The sequence below is a fragment of the Tetranychus urticae genome, chromosome 3, assembly GCF_039701765.1.
Source record: "Tetranychus urticae isolate SD_2017Ah chromosome 3, NJAU_TeUrti_SD_1.0, whole genome shotgun sequence".
Lineage (NCBI taxonomy): Eukaryota > Metazoa > Arthropoda > Arachnida > Trombidiformes > Tetranychidae > Tetranychus > Tetranychus urticae.
The window spans coordinates 5294271-5320192 of NC_142960.1; the positions used below are offsets into that span (position 1 = coordinate 5294271).

Genomic DNA, 25922 nt, shown 5'->3' on the forward strand with positions numbered 1-25922 from the left:
TCTTTTCTTGGATAAAAAATTATTCTTTTTCTCTGGAATAATGAGATATTTTTTTCGCTTGTGATTACAATTTGTCAATGACAGGATGCAGGGCAAAAGTAAAAGACAATCATTGCTCTCTGTATTTATTGAAATAACAATATCGATTGAATCAGATTGATTAGCTTCCATGTGATTCAATCCCTGATTTGTAGAGAAGTGAGTCTAATGAAAATGTTGATGATATGGGAAAAGATATCACACAGTATGCGAGAAGAGAAAGAAAAGGAGAGAAAATGTTTCCCATTCCAGTGCTGTTTCAGTCTTATTCACCTTAATGACTGATTACGATTTCTAATTGAATGGATATTCTTGTCACGGTTATTCCTTTGTCTTTACCCAATCCCTTTCTGACCTCAGTCAACTTGGAAATATAATATTCCAGTTGAGGATGATCAACACTGATGAAACATTATGTTATCCTTTCGCATTATCTTCTTATCCATTGCCTTCCATTATCACTCCCAGTTATCCTTCCCTGTTATCAATCCCTGTTATCCTTTCCAATCAGACAATTTTCTTCTTGCAAAATAACAGGCAAGCGAAATGATTGATTTGATGAGAGTGAAAATTTGTTCCAAAAAACAAGTTCTTCCAAAGACTGTTCTTTTTCACCTTGCCTCAGTAAAATAGTAAATAAAATGAATTTTGAAGAAAAAGTTATTTACTTCCTTTTTTTCTGCTCCAAATTTCAAAACCATTTCGAGTGCGAATTTCATTTTTCTCCTTTTTCATCTTGCAAAACATTCCAAAAGTCATTATTATACATTCATCATCATTATCATGAAAAGCAGAGAAAAATTGAAATGAATTTTTGGACCAATTGGAGAGGAAGATTGAAAAAAGAAGAAAATTATCAAAGCCAAAAAAAGTGATAAACTTATAAAGCATTTTATTGATGGATTCTACTCAAATTGCCACTGTTTCGCCTCATTTTTTTCCTTCTCTTTCTCATTATATTCTTGTTCATCATTTCAACATGAACCATTTTCTTGAAGAAAGTTCACTCTCTGAATCAATGATATTGATAGTTGTGTGCATATCTTAATGCACCATCGTCTACCAATATGATTCTCATGGAGATAAAGAATATGATTGAAAGAAGAAAAATCATGGACGATTACTGAGTAGAGATTAATATGAATGTTTAAAGGTTCCATCAACTTTTTTCCTCTTCTCATGCTCATCACCCTCATCCCAGTCATTCGCATCTCCAATACAAAGATTTTCAAAGAATAATCAACAAAAATTTTCTCACTCAATACATAATCAATATTATCGATTTCATATTCATTCTGTTGTGATTATGAGAAAATAACTACGAAATATCATTCATAAGCGATAAATTATTCACAATTTGTGAGACAAAAAGAAAAGAAAATTTTATTCAGATTATCAGTTCACCTTTACACAACAAAAGCCAACTCTTTTCCAACAGAGAAAAACTTTTTCAAAATATTTCTTCGAACTTCAAGCAACGAAAAAATTTTCTCGATTTACTAACAAATTCGTTGCAAACATTCATCATCATTTGCTGAACAAATGAAACCTCCAGAAGAAAGACTCAACAAAGACTTTATAAATCTGTTGAACTTTGAAAAACAAAATCAAAACTTCGAAACGAAAAACGACTTTTTAAATTTTGTTTACAACTTTGACCCAACATTTCACCTTTAATCCACCAGAAAATGTCATTTCGATCATGATTACTATTCATCGTTTAATATCATTTGAAATCTGATTAAATCAATTGCAACATTAGGAAAGTAAAGAAGCATTTGTTTGCCATTTAATAAATATTGACATCATTTTAACCATTTGTTTTGCAGCTTTTTATCTCAATATTTGGTGAGCAATAAAAAAGTACCAAATAAAGTTTTGCTTTACTTATCATAACTTTTTATTATAACTATTATTATTATCTTGTGAATTTACTGTTGAACAGTACATTATCGTAACTGAAGAATCTAAAAACTGTAGAGTCAAGTTGAACAAAAAAAGTATAAAGTCAAACTTAGAGCATTATCAAGTTTCAAAGATGAAACTTATCATGTCAATTCTCAAAGGGAATCCATGTGTCAATGTGAGGTTATTATTATTTAAAGTTGACAGCAATTTATGTAACAATATCAACATGGCAAAGCGAAGGCAGAAAAGAGAAGAAAAAATGAGAAATAATTTTCTTATTTATCCAGACAATTCTTCAATATTTATCACGATATTAACTGGATATTATGGGGAAAAGAAGAAGAAGAAAGTTTATCGATAAAAATTGATGAAAGTAAATGTAAAGGAAAAGAGAGAAACTGAAATGGAAACATTTCGATTTATGATGTTGAATCTTTACTGGCGACAAAACATTTACGAGCAAATGAAATAATTTTTAGACGATTAACGATACAAAATGATTCTTAATGAATTTTGATGCAACAAAATGAATCTTCAACTTTTGGAAGTCTGGCGACAAAAGCTCATGAGAATAAACATGGAAATGGAAACTTTGACTTTTCATTTTAAAAGCTAATAAATTATCAGTTTATTAAATTGAAATGAAGAGTTGAATAAAAGCATGAAAAGCATCAACATTTCCATGTAACTCTGTAATTTCAACTTCTTTTTTTGCCTCATTTTCTTAATCATTTACTGCAAGTTTATCTGAATAAAAGATGCTGAGAGTCTCTTCTGTTTTTTTTGTTTTTCATGCTTCTTTTTTCTTCTCTTGTAATTCATCTTTTTGTGCCTCTTCTCATCAAAATTAACATGCAACTGTAAACAGAGTTTCCTGATCTTCATCTGGCAGCACTTTGAACACTTTCCATGTTGCTCAACGGATGCTGAAAGGGAATTGAAGGATTCAAGTAACACCAGGAAAACAACCAGAGCGGAAGAATAGTGCAAGATGAAAATGATGAGGAAAAGGAAACGAAATGGTAAAAGTGAATGCTCTGGTTAATATTTTCTTATCTCTTTTTTTGCTGTTGAATTTTAACCTTTTTTTGCTTCGCTCCCAGTGAGAATTGGTCGAAAAGCTGAAAATGAAGAAAAGAAATCTTTTTCTTTTGCGCTTCGAAAAAAAAGTTCTGCTTTGAATTCAAATGGAAGATGATGAAGAGAGAGAAATGTTTTCAACCTTTTAACAGTCTTTTTCACTCCCTTGAGGATTCTTTTGATTCTTAGTGAATCCTTTTTTTCCTTCAAATGTTCAGATGTTCCTTATTCAGTTTTATCTCAACTTTTCTTTTGGTCGCCTTCTTACTGGGCCTCATTATAATTTCACTTTCATCGTTTTTTTTTCTTCTTCTTCTTGGCTTGTCTTCTTTTTGATGGATTGTATCAAGTATCATATACATCATTTTATCCAACCCAAGAGAAGATCAATTCTCATATGCACTGACCACTAATTCACGAGTTACACTGGGAGTTGAAAAGTAAGTTGAACCTGCAAGTTGACAGTCGATGGCAATTCATTTTTAAACATTTCATTGAAAACCATTCATTGGTAAATGTCCATTTCTTGTGCAATTTTATGCTTTTTGACAAAAGTTGAAAATTGTTTCTTTCCTGCAAAAGCAAGAAGGTTGAACAAAATTATTGTTAAAGAGTTGAAGTTGTGATTGATTAATCATTTCTGGCCGATTCATTGGATAAGATTGAATTGTCAGCTTATAAATCGACATTGTAAAGATGTTTCTCCATAAATGAGTAAACTCGAGTTAAATTGATGGAAAGCTAAATCATCAAATGAGCTAAAATGTGCATTTATTTTGCTGGAAAAGAGTATGAGAAGTATGCTGACATGAGTTGAAGAATCATTTGAGAGAAATTCATCTAAAAAAAGTTACAAGTTCGGAATTCGTTTCCTGTAAAGATGAAGCTGATATTGGAGAACCATAAGTTTGAACGCTCAAGTTCATTCAAGTTAAATCCATTATTTGACCTCTAACAGACATTTGAAGGTCATTTTCAGGGTGAAATTTTTTTCTGATCTGCGAATGTTAGTAACATGTTCATAACTCTTAACTTTGAAAAGATAACCAAATTTTCCTCAAAACTAATCGATTGACTGAACGATCTGAAAAATTGTCTTTTCATAACTTATTATGATTAAGCAGTCCGTTGGCTGGTCTCAGTCTCTGTGATTTGTACTGTTACCTTAATGTGTTTACCGCTTAACTTGACACTCATTAGAGGATTTCAAGATTTGCTTTGTGTGATAATTTAAAATACTTTGGCTTACAGTCTGAGCCTTGTTGATATCTGTTTGTACCAATCACACCTTTACCTTAAATCTCGCAGTCCATCTGCTACCTGGAATCAACTGTTGTACAGTGTTGGCCTGGGTTGCAACTGAACACTCAATCAACTCAAATTGCGTCCCTGTCAAGTGAAAATATTGAAAGTGAATCTGTTTTGACATTGATTGATCTTCTGTTAACCTTTTTCTCACCATCAACCCTTCACCATTGAAATTTTATCCTCTTAAACAAGCCCATTTCAACTCGACAATCCATTTCCTTATCCAGTGTAAAAACAAAGCACCATCACCTGTGCAAAGTTAAAAAGTATTACATCAAAGAGTCGAGTGGATTGAACCTTCTTCCAAAGCCAATCATAACATTGACAATTTGAGTGAGAAAATGAACAATTTCAACATTTTCCATGAAACATGAAGTCACACAAACATTTCCGTCAATTTCACCTTTTAATCAATATCTAAAATAACTTGATCACACCATGAGCCAATCTGTGAATATAAGAGTGAAAAAAGACCTCCAAATGAGATTCATTTAATAACCGTTAACCTCCTTTTGATGGATTTTCAAGATTAAAATGTAATTAAATTGCAATCAAGAGTAAACAAATTTTCTCTCTCAATCCTTTCCACACTTTTTCCACACTTTTAGGTACAAAGTTATTTAATAACAAAATTTTGTAATCATTTAATCACAGTTAAACCACAATCAACGGAAAAGTGAAAAGTAGAGAGAAAAAGGTTTGAATGAAAAGTAAATATTAAAATCATTTGAGCGTTTAACCATCAAACATGATTGAAACTGAATCATTGAAATTTGCATGTTTTCTCAGTTTTGTCTTGGCAGGAATCTTTTTCCATTTCAATGTAAACAAAATTGAAAGGCAAATTGTCAATAATATTGAAAACTAATTAACTTGAATTGACATTGTTGGTTGTTGGTTTGCCATTGATAAATGAAACAGATGAAGGAAGATGAAGCAAAAATGTAAACTGGAAAGTTCGTAACGAGATTCAAACTTTATTTAAATTGAATGGTTCATTAAATAAGCTTCAATAAATCATTCAAACTCAAATTTTCATCTCTTTTCTTCGTCTTCCTTCTCTTCAATCCTTTCAATTTACATTCCTTTTGCATCAGGTTCATTCCATTTGTTGACTTAAACATTTTCCTGAAAAATTTTTCATCTTTAACTTTCAACTTTAATCGATAAATTTAAAGCAATTTTCAAATTATCAAACTTTTCATTAAACTAATAACAAATCTTCAACATTTTCATCTTCATGTTAACCTTTTAATTTTGGCTTTCAAGTTAATCAGATAAATGCAGAGGTAAAGTTTCACCCAAACGCTTAATTAAGATGAATAAAATGAACAATTTAATCTTAAATTCCTTTCAATTTCAATTTTATTGATCAACTTTCCATTGGTCATGATTAAAGTGCTTTAATCGCGTCAACGAAACTTCGAGCCGTTTTCATGAAAACAGAGATTTTTCGCTATTCCATATTAAAGTTCAATTTGAAAGCTGGAATTTTCCCGTTAATATTAGCTAAAAATTACTCGAAGAAACAAGAAAGTTTTAGCAAAAAGAAAAACTAGATTTTCGAAATTTATAAAAAAATCTTTCAAGTTTATTCGTCGAAAATTTTTCCTTTTTTGGTCAAATTTTTCGAAACTCGGAACTCAATTTAAACTAATAAAATGGATAGTTTTGAGAATTGATAGTCTCGACAGAAAATGACGAAAATTTCAGTCGAGATTTTTGTGAAATGGTGAAGAGCGAAGGACAAAAAAAGGAAAAAATTTAATCACGAAAAGGGTTGGAAGCAATTTGGATGGAATCGTAAACTTTTAATCAATTGAAATGGTTCAACAATGGTCATGATTTGCTCTTGTTTTGTGGAGCAACTATTATAAAACAATTTGACCGCATAACTGTTCACAAATTGTTAACCAACAGTAATTGTTTTCAAGTTAACCAAGTATACTGTTCAGTAAGGTAACACAACACAATAATAAGTAAATAATCAAATAAACAATAATGTAATAACACAATAATGCAACTATCATTTTCACAGCCATTAACACGAACTTGTTTCAAATATTTCTCATTCTTCAATTGGACAAAATTTCCTGCAAATTTTTCGAAAGAAACCAAAAACTCGTAAAAATTTATAAATTGATCAACATTTAATTTTACTTTTTTGCGGCCAAACTAAACTCGAAAAGGATTGAGCAAAAAAGGAAACAAGGTTAACAGCGGTAAAGTAGTTTCGAGTAAAGATAAATTTTTAAAGTTGAACATTGAACAGTTTCCAATTATAATGCAATATTGTACGATCGTGATTCCCATCCATTTTTATAGCAACAAGAGTGTGCAAGGAAAACGATAAAAGTAAAAAAATTCATAACTTTATCACCATGAAGGCTGAGAGTTTCAAGATTTTCCTTTTTCTTTCCCATGTAACCAGCAAAGCTTTGAGAAAACTCGAGATTCTTGGAATGAAAAAGATTCATAGTTTTAGATGAGAAACGAGTTTTGACGTAAAAATGATGAGCATGATGAGAGGATGAAATTCAGATAATGAAGCAGAATCGGTTGGATAATGAAGAAATAAAGTTTTTCCATTTTCATCATTTCCAACATTTTGCTTAATAAGTACACTTTTTATGACCAGATAAAGGTAATAACAATAATAATAAACAACGAAAATGAAATTTTTGCGAAAAAATGAAAATTTGATATTCGAAGCATTTCTCGAGCCAAAATTAATGAAATGACATTTTGATGAAAATGACAAAATCGACAATTAAATAAACTTTTGCAATTTTACCGTTTAAAAGCATATCAATTGAAAAGACTTTTGTTTCGCTCAATGTTATTAAAATTTGGAAATGAAATTTTCTTGAATCAGATTACTTTTTCCACTTGCAAACATGGAAAAGGAAAACTTTTTTTTTGTTTCAATTTTCTCTTTTTTTGCTGTTCCTTTATCATCTTCATCATCTTTATGGTTTTATCTTTTGCGATTTCATACAGTTTTTGGCTATTCCAGTTGAGTTATAATGTTCATGGGTTACGAATCTTTTCATTTCATTCCTTTGGTTTCACTTTCACTCAAATATTCTGTTTCATATTTTCTTCTTACTTTTTTCTTCTCAAGGTGAACCTTTTTTTACTCTTTTTTTTGTTTTTACTGTTTCATGTAATGCCATTTTTTGTCTCTCTCTCTGCATATCATTTCTTCCCTGTAACTTGTTTTGTTTTCTGGTTCAGGGAAGGGAAAAAGAAATCTGAAATGAAAAGAAAATGTTGGACAAAAAACTTCGAGTTTGGTGTCCTATTATACAGTCTACAATTTCAATGGTTCATTATTTTAAGTTGATTGAAATGCAAATAATTGGAATCGACTTATTGATGGAGAAAATGCGAGTTTCAAGTTTCCAGTTGTAAACATCTTTCAATCTTCTCGAAATGAAAAAAAGTCTTTTCAAGCAAAACAAATGAATTAATACAAGTTGCAGGTTTGCCTTTTATTGAACATTAAAATTAGTCGAACTTGTTTGAACAGTTATTTTTAGCAAAATTTCTTGTTCTTAACTCATCGATTCTTGACTGTAGAGTTCGACTGTTATTCACAAGAGATCGTTCAATATGTAAAACCAAAGATGTGTAACCTCAAAGGTGAAAGAAATGGAAAGGTTGAATAAGTTATTGAAAATTTTTGGACGAAAAAAAAGATTTGGAGAAAACTGAAATAAACATTTTTCCATGAAGTTTTTTCTTCTCTTGCAGTCTTTAGTTATTTTTGTACTTTTGGTCCAATCCTGGAATTTGATTCAACATTATTGCTATAAAAATTTGAACCCAAAAGGTAATGCAACTGAAGAAGAAGAAGAGGAAAATTTGAAACTAAACAAAGATGATTGCATATAAAATGTCAATGTTTTTTCATCTTATTTTATCATTTTCAATTTTGTGAGTCAAATTTTGGGTGAAAAAGGAAAAGATTAAAGGAGAAACAAAAGATGAAAATAAATAATAGTTTCAACAGCAAAGGGTTCAATATGCATTTACAATGTTCAACTGAGATGCTGAGAGGTTAGGGAACGTTTCATATATCGTTTTGTGAATTAATATTAAGGTTAAAAGTTGAAGGGTTTCCAGTAATAGATCAAGTAAAAAGACAAAACCTTTTCTCTGTTTGAACAAGTTGAACAAATAAATGGGGAAAAAGGTTGAATATTGAAAGGTTAAAGGGACAAACTTGATAATTGGTTAGACAAGGAGCAACATTGTTGATGGTAATAATTTAGGTAAATCTGTTAATTGATCCAATTGAATTAAAGTTGATTCACAATTAAAGCCATTTGATTGAGGTTGCAAGAGAAGAGTTTTAATGTAAATTCAGTGTTGAACAAATACAATGGTATTCAGTTACCATTTACCCTTAGGAAGCCAACCTTTAATCACAATTGGTATTACAGTTATTTACCTTTCGACTCATATTTAACCTTATTTATACTTTTGTCAACAATTAATTTAATAACACAATTTATTCACCTTCTTCTTCTTCTTGGCAGACTTTACCATCTTCAATCCATTTACATTAAGACTTGATAAGCATCATCCAGAAATGCATTTAACAAGCTAAAATGATTTGCATTAATGGGACTTATTTGGATATTTACATTTAATATTTTTCCATTTTCTTCTTTCTCTCATTTTACCTTTTATTTCGTTAATTTTCTCAGATTCAGATTTAGTTACATTCAATGAAAATCAAATGAAAATTTAAATGGTTGGCAATCTTTTCGGTTGTACCTCGACTTGAAGCAATACTTGATGCAGAGAGAGTGACTCTGTTAGGTTGAAAATTTATTGACTTTTGGCTTAACCAGACTCGGTTGAAAGGGAATGGAAAATTGATGAAAATGATGATCATGATTATGGATTTAGATGATAATGAAGATGAAAATGCTGATATTTAAACTTGTGGCATCATGTGATTGTTCAAACGTCTGATTTGATTCAGATTTTGTTACATTTAATGAAAATTCAAATGATTATCAATCTCAACGAGAGTACCTCAACTAGAAGCAATACTTGATGCAGAGAGAGTGACTTTGTTAGGTTGAAAATTATTGACTTTTGGCTTAACCGGACTCGGTTGAAATAAAAATAAGAAAATGAAAAAATGAAGAAATGAAAATGATCATGATTATGGATTTGATGATGATGAAGATATTAAATGCTGGTATTTAAACTTACGGCATCATGAGATTGTTTAACTGTCGGATTTGATTCAGATTTAGTTACATTTACTATTGACAATTGTTAAAGTCTGTTTAAAGTGAACTTTGGATTAATTCTTGTTCTGTTTTTTGTTTTCAATATTGACAACTTTTCGTTGGTCAAAGGCAATCAAACAGAATCAATGAAAGTGAAGAAATGATATTCAGTCAAGCCTGAAATGGAAAACAATGAACATTATATTGTTTCGCCGGGTTCGTCTCATGATGATGATGATGATGGTTGATGGAAGATGGAAAGTTGGAAATGGTTATTTTCTGTAGTTTTTTCGTCCTCTTTTCATCTTCATTCATCTTCCCGTCGTCTTCTGTTGATATTGTTGGATATTAGGTTGAGATTGGATAAATGAACAAATATTGTGTGTGTTTACTTGAAGAGGGTTAAAGTTGAAGGAGCAAATATTGTGTTATTATGTATAAGATTTTTTTTTCCTGTTTCACTGAAATCTTACCTGCATTTGGAAATATAATAATAATTGGTTCCTTTTGTTTAATGATCATCCATGATAAATACAAGGTAATAAGGGAAATAACCATGATAAGTATTATTATTGAATGGGAAAGTGAAACTGCCAGGAAAACGAAGTAAATCACAATCATTTACTTTTAATGAGTTTAAGAAGACAAAGTTAACTCTTTTTGTCTTCTTCTTCTTCCTCCTTTTTCCCTTCTCTCTCTCTCTGTGTTTGGGTTGTTAATGTGTTGTTTTGTTACAGATTAGACTATCCATGGATTGTTTAATTGTCATCACACAATTAAAGTTAATCAAGAGTAATCGTTGTCATCAAAGTAAGAAATGAAACTTTGCTCTTTTTTTGTATTCTCTTGCCATTCACTTTCTAAGTCAAGAGCTTTTTTTCATAACTATTTTAATGTTATCGATTATTTTATTGAATCTTTTTTATGCAAACAAACGCTTCAAAAATAATGAAAAGCTTGAAAGGTTTTCATCCTTTAAATGGCCAACTTTCCTTAAAGTATTATGTCAACCTTTTGCAGTAAATTTGGTAAAAATAAATCTCAAAAACTTGTTCAGTTTTAAATTATTCAGTTGGTAAAATTTGATAACTGGACTTTACAAGACTACTCAATAAGGATCAATCAAGTTTCAAGAACTAAATGAAGTTGAAAGTAAATGGTTAATATTGATTCATTAAAGAAAATTCATCGACTGAAGGAGTCAAGATAAAACTTGAAATTCTCAGCCAACGATTTGAACGAAAAAATATTCACGTAAAGCACAAAAAGAAATCGAAGGTCAGAATCTAGAGAATCGTGATTCGATGGTTTTAATATCAGTTTCGAGTGAAATTTCGTTTCCTCGAATAACACCTTCGATTGGCAACGATTTCTTCCAGCGAAATGTTGGAATAAAAAAAGTTGATAGATTGAACGAAATGGCGATTCTCTCCGATAATTTTCTCATCTTTTCTCTTCTTTTTGATATTATTTCCGGTCATTTTATTCTTTCTTCACTTGCCCATTCTAATCAGACTCATCATTATTGTAACAATTGATTATTAAAGAAAGTCATTGCTAACAATAAACATTATCATTATGCGACTTGAATCTCTTTTTATTTTGATAAAGTTGTTTAATTTCCGGATCACATTGAGACTGACCAATAATAATAATAAATTCATTCATTCATTTAACCTCATTTAAAGTTAATCATATTTGTTGGAGGCTGGTAAAAGGTTAAAGACAAGTAAAAATGTAAACATCGTTTAATTGATTAACCTTAACGGGTAATTTAATTAATCTTTGAAAAGAATAACAAATTTGACTATTTTGCTGTTCAACAAAAGAAACTAATTATAACAATAAATTAATTTACATTAATTGGTCAAGTAATGTACTAATTACATTTGACCACATTTTAAAGGTTAATCATTTGACTGGCAAAGGTTGCATTTGATCAAAGTAAAAGGTAATTGCAGTTGACTGTTTAACACGTTATAAATTGATTGGCTAATGATGATGATGATTAGGTTTGAGACTTTTTTTGATGGAAACAAAACGAAAGCCTTTACCTTTGATCCAATTGGGCCAATTGAAAGGTAAATAAATTATTGAAGTAAAAAGCAAAAGTAAAAATTAAGATTGATTGGGATTGATTGAAACAGAGTCAACATTGATTCCGTTTTCATGAGCTTTTTGGCAACATTTTTTTTCCAACCAATTTAGAAACTTGAAATGTTATTCAGGTGAAACTTGAGTTAATCAAAATTTATTGCATTCCATTTATTGATTGAGATGGGAAACGGTTAAGTTAAAGTAACCGATAAGTTTTATGATAATAAATGCATTTATAAACAGATTGGCAGAGCGAGTGAACCTTCAACGTTTGCTGGGAGTTTTTATTATCTCATGAATGAAAAGTACAAAAACGAGCATTTTTAATCCCAATCGCAGGTGATAGCGAATGGAAAATAATTTTCCAAATCTTGAAGTCAATACAATATATTATAGCATAAAGCACCATTAATTTGAATCACAAAATCAAGCTTTTCTCTCATTCGTTATGCGATACAAGTTTCCCTAAGTTACGTTCCCTGTAGATCAAAGCTGCAAGAAATATTCGTTGAGCCACGAAAACGAACATAAATGTTTCAAATAGTCAGGTGAACTATTCGACCAGATCTGGCAAACTTTGCCACTCCATTCGGAGATATATTAACCAACACTTTGCCTGCTATTTTGACTAAGGATAACACCGTTATTGACGTGGAGAGTTTTTAGGAGATTACCTTTCGTTTGGAAAGACAAATCCTGGTAGAGCAAATGCGTTCCCACTGTCGATTCTGCTAAATTTTATCGAACTTTTTTCGCGTTCAATTTCTTTAATATCCTATTTTGTGGAAAATGGAAATCAGTTGAAAAATGAAAAATCTCAAAATTTCGCCGATTTCCGTTGAAATCAAGACAAATCAAAGGTCACTTTGCAGAGTCGAATAGTTGAATGATGAAAAATTTAAAAAGATTGACTTTTGATTGAAACTATTATTGAATGGGAAAAATTGTTAGAGAAGTAAAATGAATTAAAAACAATACGATTTGGGCGAAAGAAGAAATGAAGACTAAAAAGTGAATTAAGAAATGGATGAATTGAAAGATTTGCTGACAAGATTTTCGAGCTTATTTCATTTTGCAAGTTATCCAACTTGCTGTCTACCTCTGTCTACCTTCAATCAATCCCTCTTTCTCTCCTTCTTCTTGTTCATCTTCTTTCCTTATCTTCATCTTGTTTGGTAACATTGAAAGTTGTTGCAACTGTAAACTATCAATCAAACTGTATTCACCATTTTCACATCTGAAATCCATTCTTACTTTGATTCTGCTTGATTTACTTTTAATCCTCTCCCTGTCACAACTAATTTCATATTTAACTGAACCAGAAAAATTTATCTTCATCTTTAATACTCTTTTACTCCCTTCCTTCATCATCTTTATCATTTTCATTCAATCATTTCTCACTTTCTTATCCTTTCTCACCTTTTCAATGATATTTAGTCTATTAAGATTCTCTTCTGGATAAAAGTTTACATTTTTTTCCTTCTTCCATCCCTTTGCTTCTCATACTTTTTTTGCATCAAATCCAGTTTTGCACTTTACAAAACTACAAATCTTGTAATATCAAGTTTCTTGTTTCATTATTTTTTGTACTCAAAATGTAATGGATTAAAAGGGTATTTTATTAACACAATTCAATTGAATTTTTAACTCTTTTTTTGCTTCTCTTCTCGTCTCAGTCTTGTTACAATCTCAATCAGCTTAACAATCATTTTAAATTCAATCTTATTCAGAAGAAGAAGAAGAGCCAAAAAAGTCTTTTAGTGATTAAATTAAACCTTCAATCTAATTGATTGATTGAGCCTGAATAGGCCTACGAGTTAACCCAAAATGTATCTTTAACTTGATTGACATACAATCATTTCAGGTTAAATTAATGTTTCTTTTAATCTGTATAAAAATCGGATTCAATCAAATTGCTCTAATTGATTGTTGTACTTTCAAGTGAAATGGTTAATAATGAAAGCGTGTTGATAGGAAAGTTTAATAAGTCTAATCATGAATTTCAAAGTAAACCCAATTTGAATTGTAATGAGACAGGGAAAAGTGTTTTACGTTTTGTTCAAACATTTTACCTCAACATATGTTTTCATCTGGAAAAGGCTAAACAGACAACCTTTTTTTGGCCAACATTTTTTGCTTTTTCAAATCAAATTAACTTAATTTAACCAACAATCAGTTTAACATTGGCAAACTAGGGAAAGGCTACATTAGCTAATTAAGTTAATAGAAGTGTAAATTGTTTCTTAAACATGAAACGATCAAGATTTGCTTTCAACCCAAACAATCGGGGAAAAAATGTCTTCATCAATCATTACCTAACCTTGCAGTGTTTTTTGAAAAGCTTTTGCCTTCTTCTCATCCAAACCTTATCATCGTTGGTTAATCGGGTTAAATTGCGAGTTAAATTGTTTAAATTAAACAGTTACAATCAAAATGTAATTGAACCAAAATCTGGTTTCCATTAAAAGGTAAAGGAAAATTTTTAAAGAGGAAAAAATCATTGTTTTGTTTTAGCTCTGTTGCTGTCAGTCGAGTTAATGTTTTGGTTTTTTTTCTGGTATTCTGGTTAATTGTCAATTGTTGCACTTACCAATTGTTGTTATCACGGTAATTGAATAGAGAAAGGCACCTGTAAATGACCATTGGTCAGCTTTTGGGTTAACTGCTTCTCTACCATCAAAGCCTTCCATGAATGCTTGATATAAAAGCTTTTGAAATTTAATGATTTCATTTGTTGTCATGGCGGTCCAATTTTCTTCCTTTAAAATATTTGTATTCTCAGTGATTCTCCACAATTTAGCTACCGTTAAATTGCGTAAAGCAATTACTTGGTTAATCCGCTGTTTTTCACTTAACGATTCAAGCTGGCTAAACAGGAAAGCACCCAATGTTGAGTAGCCCAAAATTAACAGGGATAAGCCTAGGTTTGAACACAATAGGGAACCCAATCGATGGCAACATCGACATGATTTACTTGATTCACTGTTTGGACACTGTTTGTGGGATTGATCACCGGTTGAACCTGATCCTAGGCCTTCATTTTTACCATTTAAAGTGGTCATTCCAATGTAGTTATCCATCTTTCTTTTTACGGGTCAATGTTAGATAATGTAAACTCACTGAATCCGTTTCTTTTTGATGCTTGCGTTGGATTAAAATATGGAAACACACAAAGATTCACTAATCACTTGTTGTTGTCTTATTGGTTGATAATCCGGTTGACTGTAATCCAGGTTGATGGGTTAATCAACTAGATGACAGTCTATTCAATTGGAATCAACTCAACCCAAAAAAAGGTGCAACGACAAAAACAATAAAGGATAATCACAATGGCAGGAAATAGATTTACAGATTATCTGTTGAAACACTAATCATTTTCCTTCTTCTTTTTTTTGGGTGTGATAATAATTCTGATGATGGTGACAATTATATCAACATTGATACTTTTTTTCGCCTTTTAATCAACATTGCTGCTGTTATTTCACTTTCAAACACACAATTTTTAATTCTCAACTTTGGGTTATAATCACAATGGTAAAAAGAAATGTTTTAATATCTTTTCTTTACATGAAATACACTTGACTAATAGAGAGGAAAAAATTTGATTCAACAATTTAACATGGTATTAATTTACTTGGTTCATTTGTTAATGTTTCCGTTGGATGTTAATCACAAGTTGAAGTGAAAATTAATAGCAACTAATCAACTTGTCAACGGTTTGGAAGGGTTAGAGGTAACATTTACAGGTGCAAGTTGGGTGTTAAATGGGAAACATGTTTTGACATTGATTAACATTGATTAACTCTGTTAATATTGGAATCACAAGTTTAACCATTTCACACAACATGAGAGATTATCACAAGAAATTGTAACTGAAAAAAGAAGACAATTCAATCAGATGATACAGAAATGATTAGACAATAATGTTGCTGATCGACTCTTTTTTTCTTGGTTCATGCAAATCAAGTTCTTTGATCAGGTTGATGTTGTTGTTGTTCTTGATGTTGATGATGATAATGATGTTATTGTTGCTTTGGTCTGCATGGTTGATAAAATGTGATCAGCTTTTCCCATTATCCCAAAGATTTGGAGTGAGTCTCGATTTTGGCTGGTAAAATGATGGTAAATGGATGAGAATGCGTAGAGTTGCGGTGGTGGTTCCTTTGCTTCCTTTTTTTGCCATCTTCTGTTTATCTTTTTAAACTGAATTGTGAAAAATTCTGATATATGAAATGATTACAGAGATTATTTGCTCAGTCAAGTCACACAATTTATCATTTCATTTGGTTATATTATTTGTTCAACACAGCAATAATAATAATAACCAGAGAAATGATGAAGGAACAAGAAGGTAAAAAAAAAGAGTCAATATTAAATAAGTAAATATAAAAAGGTGGAAATAAAAAGTTATAAAGTTGAGAATTAGATTTGTTGGTGTTCGCTGAATCTCAAATAGTCTACAATGGCGATACAATGTAATGCTTTTGTCCAAATGCTTGTTTGAAACATTTGTAGGAACCATTTATATCACCAACAAGTCTAATTATCACTTGTCTTTGGGTCATCACAAGGTTAGTCCATGTTGTGTTGGCTTCAATTGTGATTGAGAGATTATTGCGTCTTTATCAACCCACTTTCAATTTGTTGCTTGACTGGAATTAGCCATAACTCTTGGATCTTCCTAATTGCTCATTTAATCTTGGTTCAATTCCATGCTTATTGTTATGGTTTATATGAATGTAAATGAAATCCAGTTTGAACGTTTGAAGCGCTTTGGTTAATTTCCTTGGTTTTCCTATGTCAAGATGGCTTGTTTTTTACGCTCCGAGTGAACCTGTAGAGACAAATTGTATTGAACATTGTATTAATTTTAAATTTAATTTCATTTTATTTTCAAGTTATTTTATAGTTTTATTGTTGCTGATGAAACTCAGGGAAATTAAAAGAGTATATACCATTCTGATTGAATTAACACTCATTTCCTTGGATAATTATTACTTTCAGTTGAATGCAAGTCAACCTAGGTAAAGTTGTTATTGGCTTAAAAATCTAATTCAGTTATCAATTATCACACAGTTTTAGTGCCTTTTCGTGTTAATGGGAAAACAGAAGTGTAATTCACCAGAGTAAAGTAGCTATTAACTCTTATAATCTCAATGTGTTGGGTAAATTTAACTTACATTGTTGTTGTAAATACTTGGTGTTCAATTTAATCAGTCAAAATATTTGCACATGTTAAACCGTCGTTTGATCATCAATTCACTGATGAGAATTGAAAGGCCAGCTATTTTCAAACCAGAATTGCTTCATCACTAATTGGCAATGTTGCCAAACAATTTGAATAACATAATTAAATTAAGAAACGATAAAAGCAAATTATAATCAAACACGAATTTGTTTACAATCCAATTGATGATCTGCCATCTATTGGTTTGGAGTAAAGTCAGAAACGCAATTAATGAACATTACATTTGTTTCATTAAATTATTCCTAGATATCTCAATAAAGTGTAGTAATTGGACAAAATGATTTGGTCTTTAACTTAACTATGAATGTCAATTATTCTGATTTTTAATAAACATTGTTGTATTATTTAATTGTAAAATTTCGGTTAATTAAGTTATCCCTCAAAAAGCTACTAGGAGATGGCGCTTTCCTAAGTTACGTTAACAGATGATCGGATTCTCCTGAATTCAGCTTTTAGTAAACAAATTGTTTCAGTAAATTGTGATAACGGAAAGTTTTTGTTAATTATTTTACCTGTGTCAATCAAATTTTGTATAAAAACTAATGGGATCTTTGAGTGATACTAGTTTACTTTCAAATGGTTCTGATAAAGTAAGTAACCAGGTTGAAGAAATGATTAAAGAAGACATCATTAATCATTTTAAAAAGGAGATGAGTAAATTGATTGAACGTATTAGTGATGCTGATAGCCGGTCGATTTCTTATCTATCTGAATGTCGCTCACTCCGAGGACAATTAGAGATGGTTACTCAGGACTATGAAACGGCTAAGAAAAAGATCCAAGAGATGGACACTATTATTTACAATTATAATTCTCAATTAAGTGTAATGACTGAACATTTGGCAGCCCTTAATGAAAAGATTGTCCAACAGAAAGACATTATTGATGAACTTACTCATCAACCTCACAAATAAACTCTTTTTTAGTTTCAATATTTTGCTCTCGCCTTTATTGAATTAATTATCTTCAATCAACCCTTTATCATCTTGTCATCGTATCTTTTTTGCCCATTCGATATCATCTTGATCAGAATATTCGGTAAAATGCATCTTGTAATTGGATTTGGTTTCAGAGAGTCTTCACATCTATTCGGAAGCTGTTTACACGGACTAGGAAGTCAAATTATTCGTGATATTCATTTTTCTTCAAAATCTTTTTATTCAAAAAACAACGATTTCGATGAAGCTCAATTTGATCTAGAAAATGACCTCATTTATGGATCTCAATCCAACGCTGTTGATCAAAGTCGCAGTAAAATTGATAGTGATAAGCAAGCTGGTTGCAAGATATCACCCAAAGAGCTGATCAACATTTATACGGAGGTGTTACCAGTTAACTGGAACCCTGAAGAACTCATAAATTTTCCTATGTCAAACCCATGGAGATCTAAATCTAATCTAAAAACCGAAGAGAAAACAATAGAATATGAGTTGAATTGTAAAAGAAAATTAATTTTGGATAACAACAATCTAAAAGTGAACGAGTTTCCATCAGTTACTAAAATAATTGGTGAAACCAAGTCAGCCGCATCTAGACAAGCATTGGAACAATGGAAACGGCGGATGATTGAACAACTTGGTGAGGAAAAGTTCAAGGAATATCAACAGAAAATATTTCGACGAGGTCACTTACTTCATGCCAACATTGCCAAAAGATTAGAAGAAAAATCTGAGGAAATTGAAATTAGCGAAGAAATATCCGGCTACTGGAAAAGTTTGTCCAACGTTTTCACCAACATATCCAAGGTTCAATTGTTAGAGAAACCCGTTATTCATCCTTTTCTCTGTTACAAAGGTATCATTGATTGTGTCGCTTATTACAATAAAACTTGTTACCTCATTGATTGGAAGACATCAAGTCGACCCAAACCAACAATCTATAATCTATACGATGAACCAATTCAAGTTGTGTCTTATTTAGGTGCTTTAAACTTTGATAGTAAATATGATTTTCAAGTTAGTAAAGCAGCAATTGTAGTTGCCTATGAAGATGGTTCACCTGCTCATATACATCGTATTTCAGAGTCACTTTGTAAAAATTATTGGATCTCATGGGTAAAAAGGCTTCATAATTATTGGTTAACAAATGTTAAAAGCTGAAAATTGGAATCAGCTCTTTTAAATTCCTTCTGTATTTATTATCCCAAAACATAAATAAATATTGATAATAAACTTTGAATCTAAATGTGAGATGAAAATTGAAAGAATAGAAAATTGTTCAAATTTTCTGCATTTACTTTGTAACTATAGTGAGAAATAGATGGCGCTGAGTTAGTTTTACCGTTTAAAGGCGCGAAAACTTTGTTGACTTTGTGTTAGATTGAGTTTGTTTTCAAATGCAATCTTTATTTATTTTATTTTACATTAAATAGTTCAGTATTGGTTTAATTTTTTAAGTTTTTGTTTCATCTATTCCTGTTAGTTTATCCTGCCTTGATTGTGTGAAATGGTTAAAGAAGATGATCCAGAAGTTAAAGTTAGAATCCTGCTTCGAGATAAAGAAAAAGCATTGGCCAAGAAGGATTTCAAGGAAGCAGCCAAGTGTTGTAATTACATCGGTATTATTTATTCTGAGCAAGGAAAATATGAAGAATCTTTAGAAGCTCATAACGAAGAATTGAAATTGTGTCAAAAAGTTAATGATCGTCTTGGTACAGCTGTGGCTAATCGTATGGTGGGAGAATCTCTTGCCTTGCTTGGTTCATTCCGTAAATCTGCGTTTCATTTAAAGGAATTTAGGAGGATTGCCATGGAGCTGGACAACAAGGAAGAGTTGCAACGGGCTGATACCACCTTGGGCAGGACATATTGGTTGTATTACAATTCTAACCCTTTAAAGAATAAGCAATCTTTGGAAAAAGCAGAATTATATTTTAGGAGTGCTCTTACAAGAGCATCAAAGTAAGTATTCCCACTTAAACTTCAAGCTAAAATCGTTTTTATACTTATTATTACTATCGTTAATAATTGTACTCTTTAGATTAAAAGGGAACATCTCTGAGAGAGATTACGCACAAATGAGGACTCGTGGATTGATAAATTTGGCTTTAGTATTTGAACAAAAAGGTGATAAATTGGCTGTCAAATTTTTGGAAGAAGGTACCTTATTGTCCAAGAAATTTGGTTTTCCTGACGATCTTCTAAGATGTCTGATGGCTTTATCAGCAATTTATATGAGAGCTGGTTTAATGCAAAAGGCCAGAGAATTTAATGACGATGCCATGAAAGTGGCTAAACAGTTGCATGATTTCACTAATTTATGTGAATTGTTATTAATGAAGGCGAACATCCTCATCAATCTTGTTGACTATGATGGGGCACGCCATATATTCAAGAAAGTCTACCAACTTTACACCAAGTCTAGTGATCCTGATCATAAAATTAAAGCTATCAAAGGATGTAAAGCAACAAAAAAAATTATTGAAACTCTCAAAGAGGTGAACTTGTCATCAGATCCAGAAATCCATGCTAAATTGTATGATAAAATTGGTGATTACTGTGTCGAAATGGGTTGCTATTCCATGGCGATCGATTATTACAATAGAGTATTAGATGCTGCCTTAAAGCTAGGTAAAAGTGCTGAAGAATTGGCCACTATTTATTTTTCTCTTGGTCAAACTTATATGGACAATCAACAATTTTCTGAAGCTCTAACAGCCTACCAAAAAGAGCTCACATTTCGAGAAGGAAACACAGAGGAGGAAATCCATAGTTTATTGAAAATTATTGAAATCAAAATTAATTTACAACTAAGTTTTGATGAGATTCAACGTGAATTCGAATTTGCTTTAACCAAATGTGATTCAGATAAGCTCAAAAGGCAGGTTCTCAAAGAATACAAAAATTACCTTGATGAAGCTAATGTGGTCACCTCCGCCAATAAAGAAATCGAAAGACAATTGAGTGCACTTGGCCCAGAAGATGTGACTGAAATGGAATGTGAATCTCAAGAAGGAGGAGATAAAACTTCGGATGAAGAAATTTCAGATGACGACATTTCAGATTTAACAGACGATTCTGGAAATGAAAATCTCGAAGAAACAGAGATGAAAGGTAGAGCATTAAGATCCCGCCGCAGTGTAAAAAAGATTCAAAGCTCATCAAAAAGAAATGAAAAGGGTGAAAGTGCGCTACATCGTGCGTGTATCGATGGAAATCTTTCTCATGTGATGAAACTAGTTGAAGGTGGTCATGAAGTCAATATTCGAGATAACGCTGGTTGGTTGCCAATTCATGAAGCATCAAACCATGGTTATGCAGACATAGTCGAGTATCTTATACAGAAAAAATCTAACATTAACGACCGTGGTGGAGCTGAATGTGGAGACACTACTCCATTGCATGACGCTTGTGCCAATGGGCATATTGATGTGATTCGAGTTTTAATCCGAAACGGAGCCAATGTTATCGGTCGAGATATTAATGGGAATACGCCCTTTGATTTGTTGAAAGACAGAATTGGTGACGGTGAAACTCTGACGTCTACGCAAAAGAAAGATGTTGCTTTATTGTATAAAGAAATTAAAGAGTTGATGAAAAAATCAGGATACGATTTTAATGCTAAAACCATTCAAAAAGTGAAAAGAAAACATGTTCCTTCTGATGTTATTGGTAAACCTATTAATAATTTACGAGCTCGCGATAATCGTTCACCATCAACAAGTCCACCTCGAAAATCGTTAAAGTTGAATAAAAATCGTGAAGCAGTTGATGCCAAGAATGCTTACAAAGAAGTCATTTCTAACCTACGAAGGCCTCATGATTTAGTCAATGGTCCACCTCCAGCAAAAAGTAAGTCAAAGTTCAAAGGACTCATTGAAGAATCGGAGTGTGTTGTTGATGAATGGATGATAAATGACATGAATCCATCCGCTTTAAAAGACAAGCCTGTCCGTGATGCGTATGAAATGACGGGTCGCTTGATCGAAAAAAATCTACAATCGTTCGATTCATCTAAAAGAGAAAGACAATCGAAGCCTAAACAAAAAGGTCCGATTGCTTCAACTAGAAGACGCGCTGTTAATAGTGACGAGGAAGATGATTATGTCGTTATTGAACACGATGATGTCAAGAGTCAAGGTGACAATGATTCACAAGATGAAGATGAAGAAGAAGAAGAAGAAAACTTTGATTGGGAAAGACAGCTGAATGGAGATGCTAGTGAGGATGACACAGAAATTGAGGTTGTTTCATGTAAAAATAAATCCAAGCCAAATAGACAGGAGACAAGTTATTTCACATCGACCCAAGAAAGTATGGACGCATGTTCGACAACCTCACCTCCGCCTGATTCACTGCCACTTTCACCGCCATCATCCCATAACTTTACTCCTTCAACGGTACCTCACATCCCATCTTACTCAACTGTCTCGCCACCTTCAAATGGATCTAAACAGCAAGTGCCAACTAAACCTACAACAGTCAATCAACCAAATCAATCCACTGAGAAGTTTTTAATTACTGTTCATTTGGAGAGCAAAAAATTTCTTCTCACTGTTCCTAATAGATCAACCCAAGTTTCATGGTTGGCAGAGAAAACAGCTGAACGGTATTACCAAATGCGTCAATTAAGGCCTAAACTTTCACTGACCACAGAGGAAGGAGCCATTCTTGATTTAGACGATTTGGTAGTCGATGTTTGCCTCAACAACCAAGTTTACGCAAATATAGATTCATGGGATTTGGAGCCTTTACCTGATCGTTACGAGTCCAACTGTAAATTAAAGAAATGTTTTGTTAATCATGATCTTAAATTTAGATTGAAGCTAAGTGAAACCAGCGGTAAATTACAACTTACAAATATGCTTCTGGAGCGAGCAACCATTGTAAATTTGCTATTGTCCCTTCGATGTCAAAAGAGCTTACGAATATTAGATTTTTCATTCACTGATATAATTTTGCTTGACAAAGATGATATTTTGTCACAAATATTGTCAACTATTTCGGATCTTGAGGAGATTAATTTCAAAGGAACTGGATTGGTTTCATATCGATTACACTCTCTATGTAGATATCCTTTGACTAATCTAATTAATGTAGATTTTAGTTATAATCTTCTGGATGATAAATGTTCAACCAATTTACTGGAATTTATAAATCAATGTCCAAATCTTAAACGAATTGATCTCCGTTATAACGATTTTTCTCTTGGATTCATTGAAAGTTCCAACCTGTTAGAAATTAGTCGTAATAAGAATATTACTTTATTAATGAAATGATTCCCATCTCTACCATAATTTTTTAATGTTTTTTATTTTATTGTGTTATCAAATAATCATTACAACCCGATTTATTCATTTGTATCATTTTTAAATCCAAAATTATACTTCATAAAAATTAAAACAAACCAACCAAGACCTTAAACTGATTTTCTTGACTAATTATTCAAAATTTGCTTCAATTTTCTCTTGCTTATTAAGATTTGGTTCAAAACTGTTCAATTTTACAGCTTATTCAAGACCATTTTAAAAGAGTTATTCACTAAAATGATGAAAATCCAAGGGTAGAGCATGAAATTGTAAATTGTAAAAATGAATTATTTAATGAATCAGTTGCTACTGAATGAGCTTATCTCTTGACCTTTTGATTGTTATTCATCCACTCACAATGCTTTGATTGATTCTGCTTCCAAAGTTAATAGTCATTTATTTTTTTAACCATACGAAATTCAAAATCAAAATCCCTAAGTAACTGTTGAGAGAAACAGTTGATTTGGATTTGTAAGAAATGAGAAACTCCAGGAAGTCACAATTGATTAATTTCAACTGCTAATTCGACGACGTTTTACCTTGTGATCTGAATAGTGACAAATAAACTGTTAAATTGTTATCCATTGTGAGCAACCTTTAGAAGTAAATGAGTTTACTTACAGGAAATTATAACCCGCACCATCATATCTACTGAACAGTGATTCATTTCTAGATGGTCAATATGGATAGTGAATTTGATTCAATTTTAATCAGCTATTATTTACTGTTAATGATTAACTGGTGTAGGCCAACTCTGAGGCTTAGAAACGTCTATTTGCTGTTCTAGTGTATGTATTGTATTAGTAAATAATTTAGTTTGGTTTTTCCTAAATAAATAAATTTATTTGATGAAATTCATTGCAAACCAGACCATGACTTACGATTATTTATTGTTCATAAATTATCAATTTTACTGTCATATTTAATTTACTTTGAAACCAATTTGTAGTTTAGTTTTCAAGACAAATCATCTCCAATTTAATGTTAAAATTCAATGTCAAAATATTATTAACATGTCAATTTAGTTACAATTTTCAGAATAATTTCTAACCTTCTAAGCTTGCTAAATGTAAATCTTGGTCATTGATTTTTAATTGAGCTGTGGAGTTAAATTAAATTGATCGTTGACCATTCATTAAACAAACTGTAAATATACTCATCCAGTAATGATACAGTTATAATGGATCAGATTATTAAGTCAATATCAAAGTTGTTTATCAAAGTACCACCATAACCTGATTTATCGATTTCGCGAAAATGTCGCCTAAAATGATATTGAAAAAGGTTGATTCTATTGAATTTCTTAATGCTTATTTGTGGACAGCTTTTCATAATTATGATTAAATCTTAGATATCAATAACATAGTATAAAATGATCAATTGATGACTTCATTATTAGCTTCGATGGTCATTTTTTTTCTCCAATCATAGCAATTGCCTGGCTATTTCCTTGAACATACTCAAATTGGTGATCGTTAAATTGTAGTACATCGTTTATTTATAATTTATTCAAGGCTAATCTACATGTTCACTGAGAAATCTAAATCATTTGTCTGGTTGGATTAAGCTATCGGAATAAAAGATTGAAAGTATCAGTTGATAGCGCAATGTCATTTAATTTACAGCTTCACACCAAACTGTTGATTTAGACTTTACAATGTCAAGATTGTCTAATAGTGTTAATCTCAATGAATCCTTATCGTTAATTAATTGTCAGTCAATTGCGTCGCTAACCCATCAACTTTTGTACATTGAGTGATACAAATGCTCTTGTACTTGTTATAAGTAATTGTAAATTCAGAATATAAAAAGCATACAATGTGTCTACAGTCTAATTCAGTCAAGGTATTCAATTAGGCAGACTTAATTAAAACAAACTCAAGGATGGAGCATAAAATTTATAAATTATGAAAATAAAACTAAACGGTTAACCAGCAGTAAACTGATTGACGTAAAACAATTGGCTATAAGATAATAGAGATGGAAACTGTAATACAGTAGTTTTAAACATAGGCAGTAAATTGAACGATTAAATAATCAGAAGATGGTAAATTCAGTGCACAATAAAAACATATAGAAATGTGAAAATAAACATGATGATGAAGATTATCTTGAAGATGGAAATTTGATTAAAAGTAAATGTTTAACATGGAAAGTTAACCAGAAATGGTCTCTACATTAGTCTCTATGGGTAAGTCACAATGTCTTCTTGGTTAACATTAAATCACAATGGTTTTTATTGATTCCGTAATAAACCAAACTTAATGCATATCAATGATGATCATTCATCCTTTCATCTTCCGGAAATTATCCAAACCAAGGCTGTAAAGTAATTGTTGAGAGACACAATCACGTCATTTTAAAATCAACTTACAAATTGTAACTTTTTAAGGCTCAACCTAAAAGAGGAGGATCCTTATTGAATCAGCGGCGCGCGACATTTAAATGTAGAAAATTTGACTTTATTTACTTTTTACTCATCTCAATTAAATTGAGTTCATCCAGTGAATCTGGGTTAATCATATTGATCTTGGTGGAGCATTAAACAATTAGAATTACATTTAATTCGCTGCAATGAGTTTTACCTTTTTTTTTAAACCCATCAAACTGGACACAGTCAAGAATCGTCTTTACATTTCTTAAGTGTGTTTGTTTTGCTTTTTTGTAATAATTTACATTCTAATTACATTTTATTGTAATTACAGTTTGTATACGCATTGAAATTCTGATTGAAAGACTGTAA

The 25922-nt window shown here is 31.4% G+C and overlaps 3 protein-coding genes across 3 annotated transcripts in view; 2 read left to right on the forward strand and 1 right to left on the reverse strand.

The window, feature by feature from the left end:
- The window catches only part of LOC107371753 (uncharacterized), a 67700-nt gene extending 51937 nt beyond the window's left edge, over nucleotides 1–15763 (reverse strand). Inside the window, exon 1 of the mRNA XM_089269068.1 lies at nucleotides 14275–15763. Coding sequence (XP_089125194.1) covers nucleotides 14275–14764 — 490 coding nt within the window. The 5' untranslated portion in view covers nucleotides 14765–15763. The remainder of the gene's footprint in view (nucleotides 1–14274) is intronic.
- A 1634-nt stretch (nucleotides 15764–17397) lies between these two features.
- Nucleotides 17398–19110, forward strand: LOC107371610 (mitochondrial genome maintenance exonuclease 1). Its single transcript, XM_015939748.3, has 2 exons — nucleotides 17398–17522; nucleotides 17963–19110. The coding sequence occupies exons 1-2, from the start codon at nucleotides 17509–17511 to the stop codon at nucleotides 19029–19031; spliced, it is 1083 nt and encodes a 360-aa protein (XP_015795234.2). The 5' UTR covers nucleotides 17398–17508; the 3' UTR covers nucleotides 19032–19110.
- A 138-nt stretch (nucleotides 19111–19248) lies between these two features.
- Nucleotides 19249–23294, forward strand: LOC107371609 (tonsoku-like protein). The gene is made up of 2 exons (XM_015939747.3): nucleotides 19249–19832; nucleotides 19912–23294. The coding sequence occupies exons 1-2, from the start codon at nucleotides 19378–19380 to the stop codon at nucleotides 23147–23149; spliced, it is 3693 nt and encodes a 1230-aa protein (XP_015795233.2). The 5' UTR covers nucleotides 19249–19377; the 3' UTR covers nucleotides 23150–23294.
- Nucleotides 23295–25922: the final 2628 nt, after the last annotated feature.

What these genes read in the sequence shown, in the direction of transcription:
- LOC107371609 (XM_015939747.3), top strand. Translation starts at nt 19,378, where the DNA reads ATGGTTAAAGAAGATGATCCAGAAGTTAAAGTTAGAATCCTGCTTCGA. An exon ending in GCTCTTACAAGAGCATCAAA is followed by an intron (nt 19,833 to 19,911) that starts GTAAGTATTCCC and finishes TGTACTCTTTAG; the next exon opens with ATTAAAAGGGAACATCTCTG.